We start from the raw sequence: 23,029 nt of genomic DNA, 5'->3' as shown, positions 1-23,029 counted from the left end.
AAAGAACGTGGAAGTTGGAGTACGCACAGATTCCTGCATCTGGATTTTTCTGTGCGTAAGCACATTTCGGCTTTTGTGCTTACGCCATGTTATAGTGCGAGTTCTACGCACGGCGTTATACATGAGGCCCCTGGCCAGTATGGTCACACTTAGTTCACTTGTCATCGGCTGTCCTTATGGCATTTCAAATGATGTTTTTTTTTACCAGTACATCTCAAACTTCATGCTTTTGAATTTTATACTTTGAGTGCAGAGAAAGCCAGCAGTCTGTCACACCTGACATCACTCCACATGTGTTCCAGCAGTTTGCTTTCATTGTGTACTGCAGGATCAGTTCCTGTGCAATTATGTTAAGGTTGCTTAGTCACAATAATATAAGTAACACGCCATTACTTATGAACAGCCTGAAATTCTGTAAGGGATCATCTGCAGTGTATCTGATACTTCTGTCTTGCACCCTTGGAGATCAGTGAACAGCAGTTTTGAAAGTCACATAAAGCTGTTGATACTCCAAGAAGTGGTGATAGAGTTTACTGTCTGAGCAAAGTCACCACCTTTGTGCTCTTGCTAAACTATCACAACAAGTGGAATACATTGTCTAAAGCAGTGACTAGCCATTTCTGAAGAATTGCCACCAACATGACAAACTGGTTTCTTCTTCATGCACTTCTTGTTCTGACAGCCCATATTCTGCCTGCCCTGGTGCCCCAAATGTCACGTCAACATCCATGGTTCATTGAAGACAAGTAAACTCAGGGACGATAGTGTGTGTGTGACTAACAATGCACAAGTTACCTCGGGACACAATCGGACATTCTATATATTCTTTTGAAAAACAAAGAGCAATTATATTGTTTTTACAAGTTGATTCATTTTGCCTGCAGAAGTCTGGCCATACGCATACATGTTTTAAAGGATCATCAAGTATGAGACTGCATAGTCAGTATGTCACTAACCTTATATGACATCATTTCCTGTTGTATGGGGTTAGGGTTATTAGAAGATCCTATGGCAGAGGACCTCAGTGCTCTCAGTGCCATTACTGACAGATAAAACTGAATTTGTCAAAGTTGTATTACTCACCAGAGTCTACTGCAGCAGCTGAGCACTGGCACCAGTTTCCTGATACACTCTGGGGTCAGATGTGTGCCTGACAGGTTAAATTCTTTAAGCTCTCCACAGCAGCTGATGACAGAGGCCAACACAGCATAGTCCAAGAGGGATAAAGTCATGTTACTAAAGTTCATCCTTAAATTGTCATAAATGGCATCTCTAATTAGCTCTTTATTCTGAGTCTCACAGAGCCAGTGACACACCTTCAGAGCTTCACTTTTATCTCCACCTTGTAGCGCCCCTGTAGCTTTCTGCTTCACCCACTCCTGTATTTGCTTTATGGTCTTCCCCTCAAACTCCCCCAGGATCCCCTCTAATGTTTTAAGCATAGAACACCAAGCCAGTCCTGCCAGGAATCGAATGACACTCTCAAATCGGCCATCTTTACACAAGTCCAGATTTACAAGCAGCTCCTCAATGCCCCCTGATGGACTGAGGTAGAAGTAGCAGGCAGCCATGAATTCCTGCAGAATGAGCTGGTAGAACATATATGTTGTGTGCTCCAGAGTGCTTTGTCTGTACAGGAACCCAGAGAGGAACGAAGAGGACAGGGCTGGCAGGAGGCCAAAGGTGGGCAGATCTTGTTCCTCATTAAACACATGAATCCTGTTGTTTATCCCATAATAAGCCATCTTTTCCAGTTTAACAAGAATCACCCTTCGGTCCTTGGCTTGTTGCCTGTGATTGGTCATAATGCTGTGAAGGAACATTACAAAGATCTCTGTGGCGGTTCTGGGGGAAGTTCCACACTCTTTAGGTGTTATGAAGTGATTCTTCAGTGCAGAGCAGATGCTCCAACAGTAAGAGGGTCTGAAGCACATGGTGCACAGGATGGAATTCTCCTCGACATAATGAAAAGCCTCAGCACCAAGAGCAGCATCACCAAAGAACTTCTTAAAGTACATTTGTCTTTGTTCAGGGAAGAATCCTACAATCGCAGCAAATCGATCAACTCTCTCCATATCTAGGGTCTCTAGGGCTGTTGGTCTGGTTGTTATGAGTACTGAGCAGCCCTTCAATAATTTCTGACTGACCAGACTGGTGACCAGGATATGAGCAGGAACATCATCATCTGGGAGTGAGCAGAGCTGACGCTGGGTGAAGTCCAGTTTGTGTTTGTATTCCTCTAGTCCATCAAGTATAAAAAGGAGATATTCGGGTTTCTGTAGGATTTCTATGAGTTTGTCATTAGTGAGATGTTTATAGTGTCTTACAATCAGTGTGATCAGAGACATCAGTGGCTCATTCTCATTGTCTAGGAAGTTGAGATCTTTGAATTTAAACAGGAACACAAATGCAAATCTCTGGTACTGAATGCCTCTTGTCCAGTCAGACATGATCTTCTGGACCAAGGTGGTCTTTCCAATTCCCTCCACCCCACTGACCAGTACGATTTTAGGGGATTTTTTATTTTCAGGACTTCTCTTAAACAGCTGTTCCGTCCAGATTAGCTCACAATTCTTTGTCGTTCCCGCTTTCTCAAGTCTTTCCTGAGTTTTCTCAGTCTTGACCAGTTCATCTTTAATGTCCTGTTTGATGACCATCAGTTCTGTGTATTAGAATTAGAATTAGAATTAGAACAATCTAGACGAGAACAGGCCATTCAGCCAAACAAAGCTCGCCAGTCCTACCCACTTGCTTCCTCCAAGAAAACATCAAGTCGAGTTTTGAAAGTCCCTAACGTCTTACTGTCTACCACACTACTTGGTAACTTATTCCAAGTGTCTATCGTTCTTTGTGTAAAGAAAAACTTCCTAATGTTTGTGCGAAATTTACCCTTAACAAGTTTCCAACTGTGTCCCCGTGTTCTTGATGAGCTCATTTTAAAATACAAGTCTTGATCCACTGGAATAATTACCTTCATAATTTTAAACACTTCAATCAGGTCACCTCTTAATCTTCTTTTGCTTAAACTGTAAAGGCTCAGCTCTTTTAATCTTTCCTCATAATTCAACCCCTGTAGACCTGGAATCAGCCTAGTCGCTCTTCTCTGGACCTTTTCTAGTGCTGCTATGTCCTTTTTGTAGCCTGGAGACCAAAACTGCACACAGTACTCAAGATGAGGCCTCACCAGTGCATTATAAAGGTTGAGCATAACCTCCTTGGACTTGTACTCCACAGATCGTGCTATATAACCTAACATTCTGTTAGCCTTCTTAATGGCTTCTGAACACTGTTTGGAAGTTGATAGCTTGGAGTCCACTATGACTCCTAAATCCTTCTCATAAGGTGTACTCTCGATTTTTCGACCACCCATTGTGTATTCAAACCTAATATTTTTACTTCCTATGTGTAATACTTTACATTTACTGACTTTAAATTTCATCTGCCACAAATCTGCCCAAGCCTGTATGCTATCCAAGTCCTTCTGTAATGATATAACGGATTCCAAATTATCTGCTAATCCACCTATCTTGGTATCATCTGCAAACTTAACCAGCTTGTTACTTATATTCCTATCTAAATCATTTATATATATTAAAAATAGCAGCGGCCCTAGCACTGACCCCTGTGGAACACCACTCTTAACATCGGCCAGTTCTGATGAGGTTCCTCGCACCATCACCCTCTGCTTCCTGTGTCTGAGCCAATTCTGCACCCATCTAAAAACATCACCCTGAATTCCCACTTCTTTTAACTTGATGCCCAACCTCTCATGTGGCACCTTATCAAATGCTTTCTGAAAGTCCAGATAAATAATATCATAAGCTCCACTTTGATCGTATCCTTTTGTTGCCTCCTCATAGAATTCCAACATGTTAGTAAAACACGACCTCCCCCTTCTGAACCCATGCTGACTGTTCAGAATAACTCCTGTCCTTGTCATGTGTTGCTCAATCTTATCCTTAATAATTCCTTCCATTAATTTTCCTGTGATGCTTGTTAAGCTTACTGGCCTATAGTTGCTTGGATCTGCCTGTGTATTGAGACTCAAGGCCCACAGCTGTGGTGTGTGCACCTCCCAGAGGAGGCTGATCATCTGCAGGATTTGTGGATTCAAACACAGCAACTTTATGAATTTCATGGATGTCTGAAAGTCAAAATGAGAACACGTATGGTGACCCAATGAGCACAGGAGTGCATGAGCAACTGACCAGAAACATGAGGATGGGTTACCTTTGATATGAGGCTCAAGGGGAAGTGACTGGACACTGGCCTGGGTCTCCTTCAAGAGGTCCGGTCCTGGGGAGACAAGAATAGACACAGAGGAGATAAACACAAGCATCAGTAGTTCTCAGAGAAGCTTTACATCTTTAGAGAAGAAAATCATTTAGAGTTTGCATGCACTGCTCCCTTCAAACACCAGAGTCAAAGCCATGTTCATAGTCCGTGTGGATGCCTGTCCATCCCAAGTCTTTTTTGTTCTGTCCCACATCCTAATAAATTACCTGCAGAGACCAAAGTGATCCCATGAAGTTGGGTGCAGGTGTGTGGTTTGTAGTAGGCTGCTTTGCATTCGAGAAGAGCTAAGAAAGTGGACGTCTTAGACAGTTTGTACAATTAGAGTGTCCGAGATCGAGAATGGTTGTTCTCAAGGTGTTTAAATGGAAATTAGTCAAAGCAATTTAAAAAGATCAATACACTAAATTTGGGATCAGTCAGCAATGAGCTACAGAAACAAAAAGTGAAGGAACCACACTAAATCAAAATGAAATTCTGAGCCAGTGGTGCTCCAGTGGTGCTCACACAGTCCATTATCCAGGACACCACAGACTCATCCACCTGTATATCTCTGAGTTTACCCCTTAACAGGGATGGCTGGATGGTATTGAAAGGGCACTGGAGAAATCCAAAAACATCACAGCCAGCTTTGCCCAGGTAAGCATAAGGTTTGTTGAGCAGTCAAAAAATTGCATCCTCCTCTTAAATCTTTGTCCAATAAGTAAACTGCAATGGGTCAGGTGGTCTATCACAAGAGGACTCATATAGTCTAGGACCATCCTCTCAAAGGTCTTCATTATGTGTGACATAAGTGCCACTGGTCTGTAGTCATTATGTCTTCTTTGGAACAGGAACAATGTAGGATGTTTTGTACAGCAGTGGCACTTTTTGAAGCCTTGGGGACATACTGAACAGATGACAGAGGACACCACAAAGTTGGTGAGCACAGGCCTTAACACTAGAATTACCAGAGCCTATGAAAAATCTTGTAGATATGGCCCACCTTAAATCCCATCACACCTCTCTGTCAGTGTCTTTTGTCTTGTAAATGTGACGATTAAGACAAGCAGCAAGCAGCCTAACCCTCAGTTCCAAATAAATTAGGTTATTGTTGAATCTAATTGCTTAAAAAATGATTTATTGATGTATATTGGAATGTTTTGAAATAAAAAGAGAAGCTTAGGAAGGATATTCATCTTAAAAGCGTCAATTCTTCCAGCTAGAGTGAGATGAAGGGTTGACCAATATCATTATTCAGAAGTGAAATTGGTCTGTATGATGCACATTGTAATAAGTCCTTATTTTGTTTAGGAAAGAAGGTGATTAATGCTTGGCAAAAAGTTTGAGGTAGAATTTGATTGTCTCTAGCTTCTGTAAATGTTGTTTATAGGAGGGGAGCTAGCTGAGTGGAGAATTCTTTACCCTTGACAGGGTAGCAATCAGGGCCAGCTGCTTTCCCACTCTAAAGTGACCTTATAGTAATTCTGATAGCGCCAGAGGTTTATGCAATTCCTCTGCACTAAGAGTATCTATTTGTGATATCTGTAATGCATCCAGAAATGCCTTAGATTGTGTCTTGTCTTCTTTAAACTCAGTAGAATATAAGGATTTATAGTAGTCTCTAAATGTGTGCATTATATTTTTTGGTCAATAATTTTATCTCCGTTTGTGTTGGTGATTACTGGTGCTTGTGGATTTGTTGAGCTAAGAACTTATTAGCTTTCTCTCCATGTTCATAGTAATGATGTCTTGATTTAAAAATGAATTGTTCAGTTTCTTTGGATGTTAAGAGGTTGAGCTCTGAATGCAGAGCCTGCCTTTTCCTATGAAGAGCCTCACTTGGACACCTGGCGTGTTCTTGATCTATTCTAGTAATTTCGCTGGTTAGCTCTGATACCTTCTTGGTTTCTAATTTATTTCTGTGAGAAAGATATGAGATAATCTGTCCTCTTAAAAAGGCGTTTAGAGTTTCCAAGAGTATTCCTGCAGAAACCTCTGAGGATGTATTTCTCTCTAGAAAGAAAGTGATTTGTTTTGATATAAATTCTCCACAGTTCTCGTCTGCTAAGGACAATGTTTTCTGACAGCCCTCCTGCCTCGACATTTTAAGAATACAAGAAAATCTCCCAAAAAACACCTTGTATTAAAACGAACCAAGAAAAGGAAGAAATCTTGGGAAAGACAATTGAGAGAGAGACCCCTTCCAGGCAGGTTGGGTGTCAAAAAATGGGGTAAACACAAGACACAAAACAGAACACAATCCTGTAATCCTCTTTACAGAGCTCAATGGCCAGTCCATCATGGCAGCCTCAGAATTACAATACATTTACAATTACATTTACATTTATTTGTTTGGCAGACACTTTTATCCAAAGCAACTAACAAAAGACAATACAATATTATAGTAGTATTAATAGCAGTATTAGTAATAGTACAATATGCGTCCTCAACACATTGGTGCCCCTCTGGTTCAGATGTAACCCAATACCCAAGTCCCAATGCCCCATAAACCTATACCATTCTACCTATACCAGTTTGTAATGTGGTGTGCTGTGGTGCTGCCTCCCCGTCCAAATATTTTAAAAGTTCTACTTAAATTAATTAGTTAATGCAAAATAATCATGAAACAAATGTGTATATGAACAATGTGCCTGGTGTCAGCGCATGTCAACATCCATTAAAATTGTTTCCGACTTGTATTTGTTTCATTTCTGTGTGAAGGATGCTGGCCAAATGAGATTGTATGTAAGTTCTTGATCTTTTGGCAAGCACATGACCAAAAGCTGCCTTTTAATTGGTTACTTTCAGATTTTTCTGGGGATGCAGCTCTCTGGCAGTGAGTTCACACCTGCCATTAATGTAATTACAGATGAGTTAGAGTAAGTTTAGGGAGATGACAACTTCAAGTGGAATTAGAGAAATCAAAGAATTTTTTTTTCTGTAATGAAACACCCCTTCATAAATCATTCACTTGAAGAAAGAAAGAAGATTAAGGAACTTAAAGCCAGTAGACCTGGCTTAAGAATTCAGCAGCAGGCAAGTGACAAGCTTACACACTGACTTTTTCCCCACACAAGCTCCACAAGTGGTCGAGGAGGACAGGTCTACCTGGAGAAACTGGAATAAAAGCAGCTCCACGACAGCAGATGTACTGCTCTTATTTTACATTGTGTTTCTAGCTCCTCTTTTTCTCTGGAGCGTTTACTCTGATTTAAACAGCAAGAGGTCAGTAACTCACCCCACTTGGTCACCTCATCCAGGATTCCTTTAACATTTGGTGATGGACATCTCACAAATTCTTCAGCCAGTGCCTCCCACAAAAAAAACGTTTAACCTGTTTCACTGTTTTCAATAGCTATACACTGTCATTCAGAGGTTCGGACTCAGCCAGAACTGTTGTTGTTTTTGATAGAAATTGATACAAGCCAAAAAAACATGGATCGATTTCTAACAAAAACATTACAGTTTCTTGATTGGCAGAATTTACTTTAGTATAAAAATAAGGAATCAGGAATAGCAAACCTGAACGACTCAAGTCATGGGTCATTGAAGATGCCTCACAATGTGCACATTTTCTTCTGACATACAAAGCTCTAAATGCTCAATTCCCTTCACCTTACTGGACTTATCAGTGCATCACTGCCTGGTGAAATCTGTGAGCTCGAGATGCAGGCCACCTTAAAATTACTAGGATGAATGCAAGTGTTGGGGGAGGCAGAGCCTTCAGCCATAGAGCAACCAAATTCTGAACAATCTGCTGGCCAATATTAGAAAGATCTCATCAGTCTCTGCATTCAAACCATGAACAAAGCGCCATGACCTGAGCGTGAGTGTTACAGTTCCACATTGCTCTCTGATGTTACCATTCCCTTTCATTTTTAGTACAGTCATGTGAAAAAGCAAAAACACTTCCAGAAATGTTCTTAATTTTTTAACATGTGCAGGTAATGTTTGCTCTGCTTTAAACAGTATCTATCTGTATCATTCTAACAGTATCAGAGGGGACTGGGCAGTCTAATGGTCTGGAATCCCTACAGATTTTATTTTTTTCTCCAGCCGTCTGGAGTTTTTTTTGTTTTTTCTGTCCACCCTGGCCATTGGACCTTTACTCTTATTCGATGTTAATTAATGTTGACTTATTTTAGTTTCTTATTGTGTCTTTTTATTTTTCTATTCTTTATTATGTAAAGCACTTTGAGCTACTGTTTGTATGAAACTGTGCTATAGAAATAAATTTCTATATTTGACCTTTTGATCAAAATTGTTGTTGTTGTTGTTACAGATAACGGTGATGTAATTGGAAAAAAAAGCAAAACAAACAAAACAATGCAAATTTGACTCTGCAATTATTTATTGAATCGAAATTGAACCACGGTGGCGCAGTGGTAGCGCTGCTGCCTCACAGTTAGGAGACCTGGGTTCACTTCCCAGGTCCTCCCTGTGTGGAGGTTGCATGTTCTGCGTGGGTTTCCTCCCACTGTCCAAAGACATGCAGGTCAGGTGCATTGGCGATTCTAAATTGGCCCTAGTGTGTGTGCTTGGTGTGTGTTTGTGTATGTCCTGTGGTGGGTTGGCATCCTGCCCGGGATTGGTTCCTGCCTTGTACCCTGTGTTGGCTGGGATTGGCTCCAGCAGACCCCCGTGACCCAGTGTTCAGATTCAGCGGGTTGGAAAATGGATGGATGGAAATTGAACAAACATGCCTGTAAAAGCCAAACTTTGAAAGTTAAACTCATATTAGTGTTTGCTGAATTTGAATAGAATGTGATTTTCTCCCATAGCTGAAGATTAGGATATAGCATTTTACCCTCCGTAAGTTAACATGAGATTGCACATTCTCAGCCATATCTGTGATACGGTGTGTTAGTTAAGTCAGTTTTTGAATTAGTATCATGGCTAGCATGGACAGAAAGACCTACGTGCGATTTACAAGTGGGATAAGCATACAATTTGCTGACCGTTTAGAAACAGTTCAACTGTATGCGCAAACGTAAAGAATGAAAGCAGATATACTGTATAAGCTTTAAACTGAAATTTTCTTTTCTTTGCTATATTATTTTTTCTCTGTTTTTGTGTGAACTCTTTTACATTTAATTTTTACTAAAGCTTTTAAAAATAACAACATTTATTTAACAAAGATATTTTGTCTGTGGAATCTCATCAACATGTCAGGCTATTGCTAGAATCCCAAGGATGAAACTAAAGCTGCAGAACTTTGGTCATTTTGGGTAAACGCAGCTACAATGCCATTTCTATTTGTGGAAAGAGTAAGTGCCCCCTTGTCTGTAACAGCTGGCATTGCCTCCTCAACCTCTTTCCTCTATCTGTCCAGACGTTTCTGACATCGATTAGCAGAAAGTGTTTCCCACTCGTCCGTTCAGCTCTGTACTGTTTGGCGAGGGTCATGTGTGCTTCAAACTCCTCTACAGCATCGTGAAATTCTTTCAGGGCTTTGACTTGGCCATTCCAGGCCACTTCCATTTCCTTGGTGGATTTACCGGTATGCTTAAGGTTGTTGTCATGTTGAGTTTCAGTCTTATGACAGATTGATTATCTTCAACCACCCCCTGGTACAATGAAGAATTCCTAGAGGAATCTACAATGCTGAGCTGCCCAGGCCATGATGCAACAAAGCAGCGCCAAACCAGAACATTTCCACCACCATGCTTTACAGTTCAAATGGTCAAATGCTGTCTTTTGTTTTTGCCAGACACATTGTCTGGTAAAGTGCCCAAATAACTCTATGTTTGTCTTGTCTGCCCAGAGCACATCATTTCAGAAGTCCATTTCTTTGCCTAGGTGTTCTTGGGCAATCTTCTCTGATGTTCTTTCTGCCTGGCATGCAGATTTAATTTGAGCTCCATCTAATGGCAGACTTGTGCACTTAGACATCAACAACCTGGAGACCCCATAACAGACTTTTGGGGTTCTCAAAGACATCCTTCAGCATGTTGTGTTCTGCTCTTAGGCTAAACTTGCTGGGATGGCCTGGCCTGGACAAGTGAGCGGCTGTTTGAAGTCTTCTCCACCTGTAGATGATCTTTCAGGCAGTGGAATTGTTGATTTCAGATTCTTTGGACTTCCATTTAAATCCCTTCCCAGATTCCTTCTTTCTGAAAGTCTCACTTTGAGTCTGGACATGGTTAAAAGACACACTGCAACACCGAAGGGCATCTAAGTAGGTGATGTTTAAAAAGGAGGACAGAGTTAGAGAAGATCATCTCTTCTAATCATCTACACCCCATTCTAATCTGAGGTATTTGAGGTAGTGATAAATAGAGGGGTCCACTTACTTTTTACACATGTTTATTTAAATCATACAATGGACTACAAAATGTAAAAGTGGCCTGATGCTTTTTTATATTACATGGCTTTTATCTATAAATACTTTTTAAATGAGGATCAAATCCAGATATGTCCACATATGTTCAAAATCACTGTAATCGTTTTTGACGGCCGATGAGCACATCTTAATGAGGGTTTCTGGATTGAACTACAAGGCATCAGGACAGAGAAAGCTCATCTTTTCTATTTTCTTTTTCTGCTCACTGTCCATGGTGCCATTTGGTCTGCCTGTCGCCTACAGTATAAAGGTCTTGTGTTTGAATGTCACTGTTGTCATTTACCAATGCAATGAGTCCTTACCAGATGAAGATAACGTGACAGTTTGGAGGTAAAAGCACCTTGGACATGTCTATCCTGTACTGATATATGGAGATGTTTGTACAAATACAAAGAGCAACTAAAACATGTGTCCTATTCCTGAGTTCTTCTGTCATTACATTTTTTTAACCACAATGGTTTTAGGTTATAACTAAGAATGTGATATTAGTGGTAAACTTCTTTGGATATGAACCTTAGTTAAATAAACAAAGACAGACAGGAGTTTAAAGGTCACTGATCCTGGGGTGTTGCGTGTTGATTCGCACTTGTGAGTAAGAATTTCACCGTCATCTGTACATGTGACAGTAAGGACTCATGAGACTATCAGATGAGGGTGGCCTCACTGAACAAACGTAATTCATTGATTGAACAAGCTGATTCTCTGTGTGAATAAGGCATTGCCTCCTTGCACTTAAAGACCATTTGTGCCTCCGTTAGTGCAATGTGTGATCACAAACACATCCTGTAATTCAATGTCACCCTTCCACATCGCGGCATTCAGAAACAATGGTAGGATTTCAAGTATGAATGTTTTTTTTTTGTTCATGTCCTGCCATAAGATGTTTTTACAGCATATTACTCCTTCAAGGACGGGATTTGGCCTCAAACCGGTGAGCACACTCCATTACGGCTTCGTTCAATTATCCTGTAACCTGTAATTAACTGTAGATTATACAGGCAGATTGGATCTTTGAAAATGCACACGGATAAGGATACTTGTGTAAAAAAAGGACTGGGGGTCTGTTTATTGTAAAAAAGAGGTGTATCTGTTTATATATATATACATACAGTGGAACCTCGATTTACGACCATAATTTGTTCCAAAACCGAAGCAATTTCTCCCATAGGATTGTATGTAAATACAATTAATCTGTTCCAGACCGTACAAACTGTATGTAAATATATATGTAAATATGTAAATATATGTAAAGATTAAGCACAAATATAGTTAATTACAACATAGAATGCACAGTGTAATAGTAAATTAATGTAAAAACATTGAATAACACTGACACAAAACACCCAGGCTCTCTCTCTCTCTCTCTCTCGCTCAGAACAGAGAGGAACATTTGAACAAATCCGAACTTTAATTTAAAAACCAACCACAAGCAACCAAAAAAGTAACAGTGCAGGAAATCACGCTATTAGCCTTACAGCCCGATCGCTGTAAACACTTTTTTTAAAATGACTTTTAAGCACAGCGGAAAAAAAGGAACATTAGAAAAAAGAGAAAAGTAACATTGCAACAATTCATGCTGCAAGCTGAAAAATTAACTTTTGAAAAATCCGTAATACAAACACCACCAAGAAAACTAACCTTGCATGAGTCGCGTTCTGGCATGAAGTGAGGAGGAACTGGGTGGAGGAGGAGGGAGAGGGATGTTTTTCTTCAGGTGTTTCTCTCTTGTGATTTCTTGGGTTTCTGGTGTTTTTAGCTGTTTAACTGGTGGGAGCGAAAGCCTCATGCAGCCATTCCAAAAACAAAGTCCTTGTGACCCAACCCTTCATGTTTGCCCTCCACATTACTGGGAGTCTGGGTTTGTTTACATTGTGCTGCTTGAAAGCACGAGGGTTCTCAAATTGGTAAATGAGTAAACTGGTAAACAGTTTTTCCACCTCTTCCAGCACTTGAAGCCTCTGCCTGGTTAACGCTGTAACTCATTTTGCAATATCAGCTGCTTTAATAGATTGTTTCTGCTTTAAAATGGTCGAAATCGTAGATTTTGACTTCTTGTACTCGGCGGCAAGATCAGTAACACGAACGCCACAGTCAAACTTTTCAATAATTTCTTTCTTTACTTCGATTTCAATTTTCTTCAAAACTTTCTTCTCACCACTCTTCACTTGCTTAGAAGCCATTATTAACTGCAAAAGCACACAAAATACTGTAGAGCACAAAGAGAGCGCAGGTAAAGCACGCACGTCTGACTGAGAACAATGAACAGGGAGCGGCTCTGCTTAAATGCACCAGCCAGGCAGGCACGTGGCTCGCTCTCTCTCGCTCTCTCTCGCTCTCTGCTCTACCCCCCCTCCCCCTCAGCAGCAGGCAGGCAGGCTCATATGTGTACGCACCCCCCCCCTCCCCCTCCACCTCAGCAGGCAGGCACGTGGCTCGCTCTCGCTCTCGCTCAGCAGCAGGCAAGCAGGTCTGACTGAGAACAATGCAACACATGTAGAAATTATTGCCGCGCACAAACCAAAAGGGAAACTGGCTTGTTCGTATAACGAGTGTGTGGTCGTGAACCGAGACAAAAATTTGGTGAACTTTTTGGTCGTGAACCGAGTTGTACGTGAACCGAGACATTCCTGAACCGAGATTTCACTGTATATATATATACGGTAATCCCTCCTCGATCATGGGAGTTGCGTTCCAGAACCCCCCGCAATAGGTGAAAATCTGCGAAGTAGAAACCATATGTTTGTGTAGTTATTTTTATATATTTTAAGCCCTTATAAACTCTCCCACACTGTTAACATTATTAGAGCCCTCTAGACATGAAATAACACCCTTTAGTCAAAAGTTTAAACTGTGCTCCATGACAAGACAGAGATGACAGTTCTTTCTCATAATTAAAAGAATGCAAATAGATCTTCTCTTCAGGAGCAGAGAATTTCAGAGAGAGAGAGAGAGAGCGCTCGCAAAGAAAAGCAAACAATCAAAAAATCAATACATGTGCTTTCAAGTTTGCTGCGGCATTTTTTAGAGGAGCGTCAGTATCTTCTAAGCAAACAGCCTCTGTGCAAACCGCCCCTCTGCTCACATCTCCTCCGTCAGGCGCAGAGAACGTCAGAGAAAGAGAGCGAGATTAAAGCAACAATCAAAAAATCAATAAGTGTGCTTTTGGACGCACCTCGATAAAGCGGCATTTCTTAGAGGTGCCTCCATATCCACTAAGCAAACAGCTTCTGTGCAAACAGCACCTCTGCTCACAGCCCCTCCGTCAGGCGCAGAGAATGTCAGAGAGGGTGAGATAGAGGCAGAGACAAGCAAACAATCAAGCACCGCACGGAAAGCATATCTTATAGCATTGAGAAGTTTTAGTTAATATGTAATACATGCTCTGATTGGGTAGCTTCTAAGCCATCCGCCAATAGCGTCCCTTGTATGAAATCAACTGGGCAAACAAACTGAGGAAGCATGTACAGGAAGTAAAAAGACCCACTGTCAGCAGAAACCCGCAAAGCAGAGAAAAATACACATTATATATTTATATGGCAGTAGAGAGACAGCTAAAACATAGGCATTGCATTAAGAATCTCCTCCAGGCTTACACCACTGAAGACTGCAGTACGTCAGTCACACCTCAAAATACAGACATTCAAACTAAACAAATTGTTGTGCTTTAAATTAACTAAAGAGATCTTTGTTTAGATCTTGATCTTTGTTTGTCCACGAATTCCACGCATGCGTAGACCACTTTCCAGTTTAGTGCGTTGTTGTTACTCACGGATGTCAACAATGTGCTGGAATAACGAAAGGGGTGGTGGAAGGTGTTACGCTGGTTAGCTCCTGAGGCCTGGTTAGAGAATGAGATTGCCGAAGATAAGAGGTACGTGCCTACGTAACATATGAATGAAAGAAAGACAGTGGGTGACATGAATGACAACGTAACAGCACGTTCCAGAAATTATTATTGTTACGTTGTAGCCAGCGAGTGCTGCGCATCTCACAGTTGTACCGTGGCTTGCTCACATGTCAGTGAAGTGATGCCTATTTATGCTTTAAAGAGCCTGGATACCTATGTGTCCCCCTTTTATAACCATTGCTCCGTGTATATTGCCTTACTCTTTGGATTGCCACAAAGCAACCTGTGAGATTAGAGAAAGGTTGAGAAGAGATTGTGAGAGAAAACGACAGCATCGTGAAAACGAGACGGACTGTGAATGGACAGAAGCAGAAATGCTCCTACACCACCACATAATTACTATTCGGACAGTGATTCTGAGTAGACCGTTCCTATCGAATCAATATCCAAGGGTTTTCTTTTGTAATTTTGTTTCCCTTATAAAAAATCATAATGCTGTACGACGAAGGGCCCAGTTCATGACTGGCAGCCGCGTTTAAACAGGGAGCCCTTCACAGACAACTTTAACACGTTCAACATAGTTGGGCGCACATGGCTAGTATATATATATATATATATATATATATATATATATATATATTCATATTCATGTTCTGTCAGTGATTACGTGTTTTTTTGTTTCCTCCTTTTCTTTTCTTTGTGTGCACACTAATCCAGTTCTATTATAGTGGTGGTTATTCAATACTATTTCCATACAAATCGGTATTTCTTTGTTTGCTTTGTATTATTTATGTACGACATTCTCAGGGGTTACATACTGTATGTATAATTATGTTTGAAGTTCTCTAATATATGCACTACTTGTTTCATTGCGGTAATCAAGTCTTTGAGGTTATTTTCTCTTTCCTGGTTTACAAAAGACACCATCAGAAAAGAGGATCAAAATTGGGCTAAGGGTAAGAGGTTCCTGTGGGCGCTGTGGACCTCTCATTGTAATCAGAGGAATTCACTACAAGTTATTAGGTGCTGCTTTGTCTCTTGCAAATGTGTCACCAAAAAATACCCTTGTTTCTTGTCCCTCAGATAAACATCATATTAAACATTGGGTCCTTTGGCAGTATAAAAATCTTATTTACCGCATTTCTGCTGTAGAACACGTCACATCCCTCAATCATAGCCTCAATGATCCCTTGGTTTGTGTTCTTTCACAGGACTTCAAAGACACGTTTCAAAGAAAAAAGGAAGCTCATCTCATTCTCAGCCTGGGATCACATACTTCTCCGTCTTAATAACCGATTTTTTAATGTCTCTCTTCATCATCTCAGCTATCACCATTTCTCTGGCCTGACCTTTCTTTCCTCCTACTTATTTTACCTGCCAGTGGTGGCTCGTAGCTAAAATTAGTGGGGGTGCTGCTCCAGAAAATGTTTAGCCTCTGTTTTAAAATTGTGTAAAAGGAAACAAACATGTATAAAAAGATCATTTATTCAGAAACTTGATAAAATCCTAAAAGAACAAAATCAAACATTTTTTACTTACTATAACCTAAATTATTACAGTTTAAGCTTGATCTATTCATTTAAAAATGAAATCCATTCTTCTTGGTTTAATTTGCGCAAAAAGATCAATAATTTGCTCCATGATTTCTGGATGACAACTGAGGAAATTTTTCTCCATTGAATAAAATTTTCCAAATTCATAGTGCTTCTTAGAAAAGTTTTTATTCTTTTCAATGTTGAAAAGCAGCGTTCTGCTTCAGAAAAAAAAATGAATCAAATAGAATAGCTGGAAGCAGGATAGTAATGTAATTGTACACTTTATCACATTCTAGAATATTCTACATGGTTTTTAAGCACAACACACGCGGAGTAAAAAAAAAAAAAAACTACCTTCCACCAGCACGCCAGGGCCGGCACTGCAGGAGCGACGGTGCTCTCTCTCTCCCTCGCAGCCTCGCGTGCAGCTTCCTATGTGCGCCTGTGAAGCGCACAACAGCCAAACACCACGCCGATGGAACTGTGAAGCGCACAACAGCCAAACACCACGCCGATGGAACTGTGAAGCGCACAACAGCCAAACACCACGCCGATGGAACTGTGAAGCGCACAACAGCCAAACACCACGCCGATGGAACTGTGAAGCGCACAGGTCCATACAAACATTTTTGTATCTTTTTCATAAACTGGGGTATGGCTACTGACATTAAGCTTAAGGATTATATATTGTACAAGTATAAAGAAAGAATTAAAGAAAAAAGGACTCATTATATTAAATGTTATCAATAATATCAAGTGGAAATAGGGGGTGCTGCAGTTCCACAGTGCCTATACGCGAGCCGCCACTGTTACTTGCTCTTTTCATTTCAGTTGCACACCTGATGAAGACTATGCAGCCAAAACATTGTGTCTCTAGTCTTCTTTTCCTTTCGGCATTGACATAATGAGAAGTCTGGCAAAATTACACCTTTTATTGCCATTTTTCAAGACTGTTCATTTCATCCATAATGCCTAACTACTACAGCGTTGACAAACATATTTTTTTTTGGTACACTGTATTATTCCCCATGGGTGAATTGTCTTTTCACATGACCTTTGGTAGTCAGAGTGCAAGGTCAGCCATTGTACAAATGTTTAATGATAAAATGAAAAAAGAGTACAGTAAGAGGAAAGCAACATTATCTGATAACTGATTTTTGGGCTACATAAGAACAAGATTAACAACAGCCTCCACATCTGAGATGACTAATTGAAGAGAAACACAATAAAAAGTCACACAAGCACACACTACAGAGTGCCTAGCAAAGCAAGGGTAAAAAGGAAAGGCAGACAGGAGAAGCTGCCTCATGGAGCAACTACCAACCAGCTCTTGACTAACATAGACAGCATGAAGCCAATTGTGGATAGTAGAGAAGGAAGAAGCTGTCGATCTGAGATGCCAAAAGTTGAAGAAGGGTGAGATTGTAAAATGAAGGCCTCGCAATTGCAGGAGAGCCAAAGGCAGGGAAATTCCAGCCAAAGCCTAAAAAAAGCTTAGCTGCAATGGTAGCAGTCATTAAACTGAAAGTAAGGAAAAAGAGGAAAGGTTCAGGTGGAGAAGAACTTGAGAGGACAAAGCAATGGGAAGACTGGATTCTTCCCCAGATTGTAATGAGAGAAGAAGGTGGGACCAAGAGGAAATGGAGTCCTTGAAACCCTTCAGCTGTAAGCTCCTGGATCCTGCTATACTGTATGTGTCCAATCCCAGGCATTGCAAAGACACCATCCAGGAAATGAATGAGGGAAATGTAGAGAGATGACAGGAAGAATTTAGTGGGAAAAGAACAGATTTAGTCCAGTTAATCATATATACAGTCAGGCCTTTATAGAAGCTGAACAGGTCAAGGGCATGGGGAAGATCAGCAGGGGCATTACCATAAAGAGCACGATCTGCATATAACGAAACTTTTTTGGGTATATCTTTAATCAATATGGGTCTGAGTTGTGGAGAGCTATCATCAGAGGCATTAATGAAAGAATAATGAAAAGCAGAGAAGGAGGAGAGACCTGCCTGAAAAATATGAACAAGTAAAGAGGTGTAGGGATTAGTAAGAAGCATTGAATAGTGGGAAGAATAAAAGGTATAAGCCATTGTACTCAGGAAATTTTCACATAATCCCCAAGAGAGAAGACCCATCATTCTAGGTGTGCCTTAGGGGACCTTGGGGGTTTCAAGTGACAAATGCTGCTAATGGCTTTGCTTCTGCTTGTAGCCTTTCCACCTTTTGCTCACCTCTGATTGTTCTTGCCACCTAAACTTTGTCAAAAATAGATATACAATTACCTTACTTTGGCACATTTGAAAATGGCTACATCATCTCACAGAAATAATTTTTATATATTGGAACAACCCCAACCATGTAAGGTACCAACCCTGACCCTGGAAGCTCCACCAAAAAAATTTAATAAATAAATCACAGCCGCTGTGGTAGTGTGAATCATAGTGTCCTCGTGATGGCTACAAGGTGAACTCACACCAATCCAAGCTCCCAGGCTTACATTTAAGGAGAAGACAAATAAACATAAGGCCTAAAGTACATATGGTGCTCACTCAAAAAAAAAAAAGAAAACATGTTTAACTTTAGAACTTCATTTCATGTTGCATTAGTAAAAGAAATAAGCCAAATGAAGATCTGAATGTTCAAAACTCACAATAATGAACTGGCCTCTGATGAATATATAAAATAAGAAAGTGGACCAATAAAAGTCAAAATGTGAACTGTGACCCCTGAGTGAGTAAAACCCAGAACTTGTGACTTTATTGGAAGGGAGTCTGTTGGATTGGTGAACTCCAGACTCTTCAATCCCATGGTAAACACACTCTGTGTCTGTTTTTAAACACCTGCTATAGATTGATTTCAAATTCTGTATCTTTACTGACTTGAACTTTGTATCTTTTAGATCATTCTTTTAGAATCTTAAACAAATGTTGAGCTGTGGGGTAATTGAAAGGAACTACTCTGGGCGTCTCTCTCCTAGAAGGATTCGTTTTGCTGATGTGCTCGCCTCACTTGTGCATTAGTGGAGGAAAACTAGAAGGGATACCGATTTGTTGATGTTAGCAGCTAAGCGACTTTGTCTTTCTTCTGAGGTTTCGTTTTGCCGACTTGCTGGCCTCAATTGTGTTATTAGTGGCTAAGTGAGTTTTCTGTTTCCACCTCTCACTTCCAGGCCAGACAGACGTACACACTTCCACACATAGACGTTTATCTATAAGATAAGACCCTTTTTAAATAAATTTCCTACCTTTGCTTCCATTGGTTTTATTGTGTTTTTATTAAAGTTACTTTTTAATAATTTTAATTGCATTCTGTCCAATTAGGTCAAGGTATTGTGTTAAGAGCCTGGTGAGGGTGACTTCCATTTTCCCACAAGGGTTATAAGCTGAGGGAGGTGAGCTGGCACCTGCTTTGGTGATTGGCACAGGTGTAGCTTAACCTCTGGGTCTGCTTATCCTACACTAGTAAGTCTTTTCAGTTAAATCAACTGTCCATGTGCAAATGAGACTGTACACGTGGGGTGCTTTCAAAATTCCATAATAATACTATATAATAATAATATAGTGACAAATTAATGTAGACCATGATTGTGAAAGAAATAACACATTTAGTGTACATAGCAAACACATCCATCCATCCATTATCCAACCTGCTGTATCCTAACTGCACGGTCACAGGGGTCTGCTGGAGCCAATCCCAGCCAACACAGGGCGCAAGGCAGGAAACAAACCCCGGGCAGGGCAGCAGCCCACCGCAGGGCACACACCCACACACCAAGCACACACTAGGGACAATTTAGGACCACCAATGTACCTAACCTTCATGTCTTTGGACTGTGGGAGGAAACCGGAGCAGACATGGGGAGAACATACAAACTCCATGCAGGGAGGACCCAGGAAGCGAATCTGGGTCTCCTAACTGCGAGGCAGCAATGCTACCCACTGCGCCACCATGCCGCCCTAGCAAACGTCATTTTTTTAAATTTCTTGATCCATTTTTTATTTATTAATATTAATAGTATTTTATTTCATGTGCTCTGACAGGGGGCCTTATGAAAATGAGGATGCAGCAGAAGTGGCTAACAGCAGCACTAGCCAATAGGGTGGACAGAAATCTTATTAGATAAGAAATTATATTGAGCATAACATGGAAAATGTGAAAAATGTTATTATAATGGCTAATTTAAGTTTGCTATAAACATAAGTTAAATTACTGAGGTGAGTTTACTGCTTATTTAATTTTTGCACAGCTGGGGCATCTCCTGGGTGATTGGGGCAGTGGCCCAGTGGCCATAAACACAGACGCTACTGGACTTGATTGGATTTTTCAAAATAACAAAGGTTATCAGTACAGTGGATCCCAGCTGTTAATACATTCTTCATTAAAAATCAAAGACAAAGATAGACACTTGTTAAAGGCAAATTTAACACAAATGTTGGAAAATGTTTCTTCATACAAAGAGCCACAGACATGCATTTTAAGTTACTAAGCTGTGCAGGTACCATGGGGATCCCTCAGAAAGTGAAGTGAAGTGAAGTGACTTAGGCTTGGTGAGCAGTGCTGGGGCAAATCGCCAGTTCTTGTTGTGAGATGTTCAGCCCGGACACAACCAAACGGACATTGACAGTTCATAAAACACACGCTTTATTATACAAGTGTCCCTAAACACAAGTCTTGCACACTCACAGTGCTTCCTGCACCAAACACCATTACTCGGGCCTTCAACTGTCCGTGGGCCCTTTTATGTCCACCCGGATGTGCTCCAGGTGCTCATTGATGACCTTCTGGTGTCACTTCCTGGTGTGGCGGAAGTGCCGCCCTAACACCCGGGAGCACCTGGGGTGTCCCTGGAAGGTTCTTCCTCCACCTGCCCAGTAGTGGCAGAAGTGCAGGTCTCCCGGGCTCTACGACACTCAGGGCGCCCTCTGGCGGTGGCCATGGGCCCCAATGGGTTTGAGCCTCTTTGCTCCGTCCCCGTGGTCCCCTCATCTTCCAGGGCGGTTGCCCCATCGTGGCCTGGGGAACGTATAGACCGCCTCCTGACAGGCTGTCTAAACTTTTCTTATGTTCTTACGCTCAGGGTTTCTGTACTTCAGACCATCAATACTTCATCCACCTCTGCCTGTTTCATAAAGTCACCGGTTGGTGTGAATTTCCCTTCCTTGCTTGATATCAACTTGCATATCTGCTCTATTGTCACTCCTCGCTAGCCTTAGGATTCAATGGTGGCCCAGTGGGTCAGTCAGAGCCAGCTCTGTAGCCAATCTGATCTTTAGGAAGGTCAGTTTAGTGGTCATTTTAAATGGTACCATAACAGTTTAAACGAGTAACTGGAAGACAGCCCACCTTTGCCTCTTCATTGGTGGTGATGTGCTTGGTGATAAGGAGCTTCAGGATGCTACTGATGTCAAAGTTCATCACATAGGCCAGCTGAGGCTTGTAGTACTCTGTGATCTTGATGAGATCTTCATGAGGGAATCCATTAATAACTTTAGACAACTTCAGAGTCAAAGCTGCAGTGTGATAAGAAAGAAAGAAAGAAAGAAAGAAAGAGAGTAATGAAGGAGCTGTGGACACTGAGAGAGTTCAGGACTTTAGTCGAATACATACAGAAGTTACAGCGTATTGCTGCACCCACCAAATGACAGACAACCTCAGGATCCCAGATTAGGACCCGAGTGCAGCCCTGCAACGGGTGACACTTCAGCACCACACTAGTTCAGATGGAATGGTATCAGTGGAAGGTATACTCAGTTGATCATATAAAAAATATGTGTGTGTGTGTGTGTATATAAGTTCAGCCTGGACACAGACAGGCACAGACACAGAATGTCCCAAAACACACACGTTTATTATCGTTTTGCACACCACAATGCTCTTAACTCTTTCCTGTCCTTTCTTTCTGCCGCCTCCACTCCTCTCTCGCTCTTTCTCCCAACTCTGGCTCCCCCAGAAGTGCCCCAGGTACTCCTTGATCAAATTCCAAGTCTGGAGGAAGTGCTGCAGACCACAGCTCCGGAACTGTCCAGGCGCCCCTGGTGGTGGCCACAGGTCCCCGCTGGGATGAGCTTCTAAGCTCCAGTCCTGTGGCCTCTGCCCTCTTGTGTCCTGTGGGAGGTACTGCAGATGATAACTGTACTCCCCCAGTCCTCTCCTCAGAAGGGCATCCTGACCGGGATATACAGTATATGGCATCTATCATAATATAAATATATGTATTTTTTGTTCTTTCCACATGGGACTCTTTAACATTACACTCTTGGTTTATTATATTAGGAGTGTACGGTCATATGCTATCTGAATTTCCATGGGTCCTGTTTAACATTATACCCTGGGTTTATTCTTTCAAGACTCTTTAAGATCATATTCTAGGCTTATACTATTTGGACTGTACTGCCAACAGATGAATGTATTTTATTCATTCTATACCGCTGCTTGAGTGCTTGTTTCGTTCAGGATGTGCATTTGTCTCTAGGCATGTCAGAGGACTGGGACTTCATGAAGTGCGGTCTCGTCTCATTTGGGGAGGCAAAATGGAGGGGTGGGAGCTTTGGGGAAGGAGAGAAAGAGTAAGCTATTTCTGATTTATCCTTTTCATCCCCAAAGTTGTAAGTGCCAACACAACAATTAACTTGATAGCCATAAAACCTGGCAATACTGGAAATGAAGCTTAAAGCTATCATATGTAATAATGTACAACCTTAATTTAAGATTACACAATGACAACAAAAGATCAGAAGCAATGCCTCTATGACCAAGGTCAAAGGTCTCAAAGAGGAAGAACGCATTCGCTCACCTAACAGGTCTCCCTCTCAAACTTACACAGCTTTTAATGTTTGGAAAGTGTATGGAATTAAAATCATCCAGAGACTTGTATATAAACAATGTCTTATGAACAATTACACTCCAAATTTAGTCTCCCATCAACACAATTATTCCACTATCTCTAAATTAGAAACTTTTCTAAAGGAAATCTGTCCAATTTTCCTCTCCTCCCACATATTTCTATTTCAGAAGAGATATTGATCAG

General features: G+C 41.1%; 1 protein-coding gene across 1 annotated transcript; it reads right to left on the bottom strand.

The window, feature by feature from the left end:
- Positions 1–1,079: 1,079 nt before the first annotated feature.
- LOC120530691 (NACHT, LRR and PYD domains-containing protein 3-like) lies at positions 1,080–23,029 on the bottom strand. The gene is made up of 3 exons (XM_039755111.1): positions 21,346–23,029; positions 4,231–4,296; positions 1,080–2,662 (listed from the first exon to the last, which is right to left on the bottom strand). Exon 3 carries the CDS (start codon positions 2,655–2,657, stop codon positions 1,080–1,082), a length of 1,578 nt encoding a protein of 525 aa, XP_039611045.1. The 5' UTR covers positions 2,658–2,662; positions 4,231–4,296; positions 21,346–23,029.

Source organism: Polypterus senegalus, chromosome 6 (assembly GCF_016835505.1).
Source record: "Polypterus senegalus isolate Bchr_013 chromosome 6, ASM1683550v1, whole genome shotgun sequence".
NCBI classification, from domain to species: domain Eukaryota; kingdom Metazoa; phylum Chordata; class Cladistia; order Polypteriformes; family Polypteridae; genus Polypterus; species Polypterus senegalus.
This window is presented reverse-complemented; position numbering and strand designations above follow the sequence as displayed.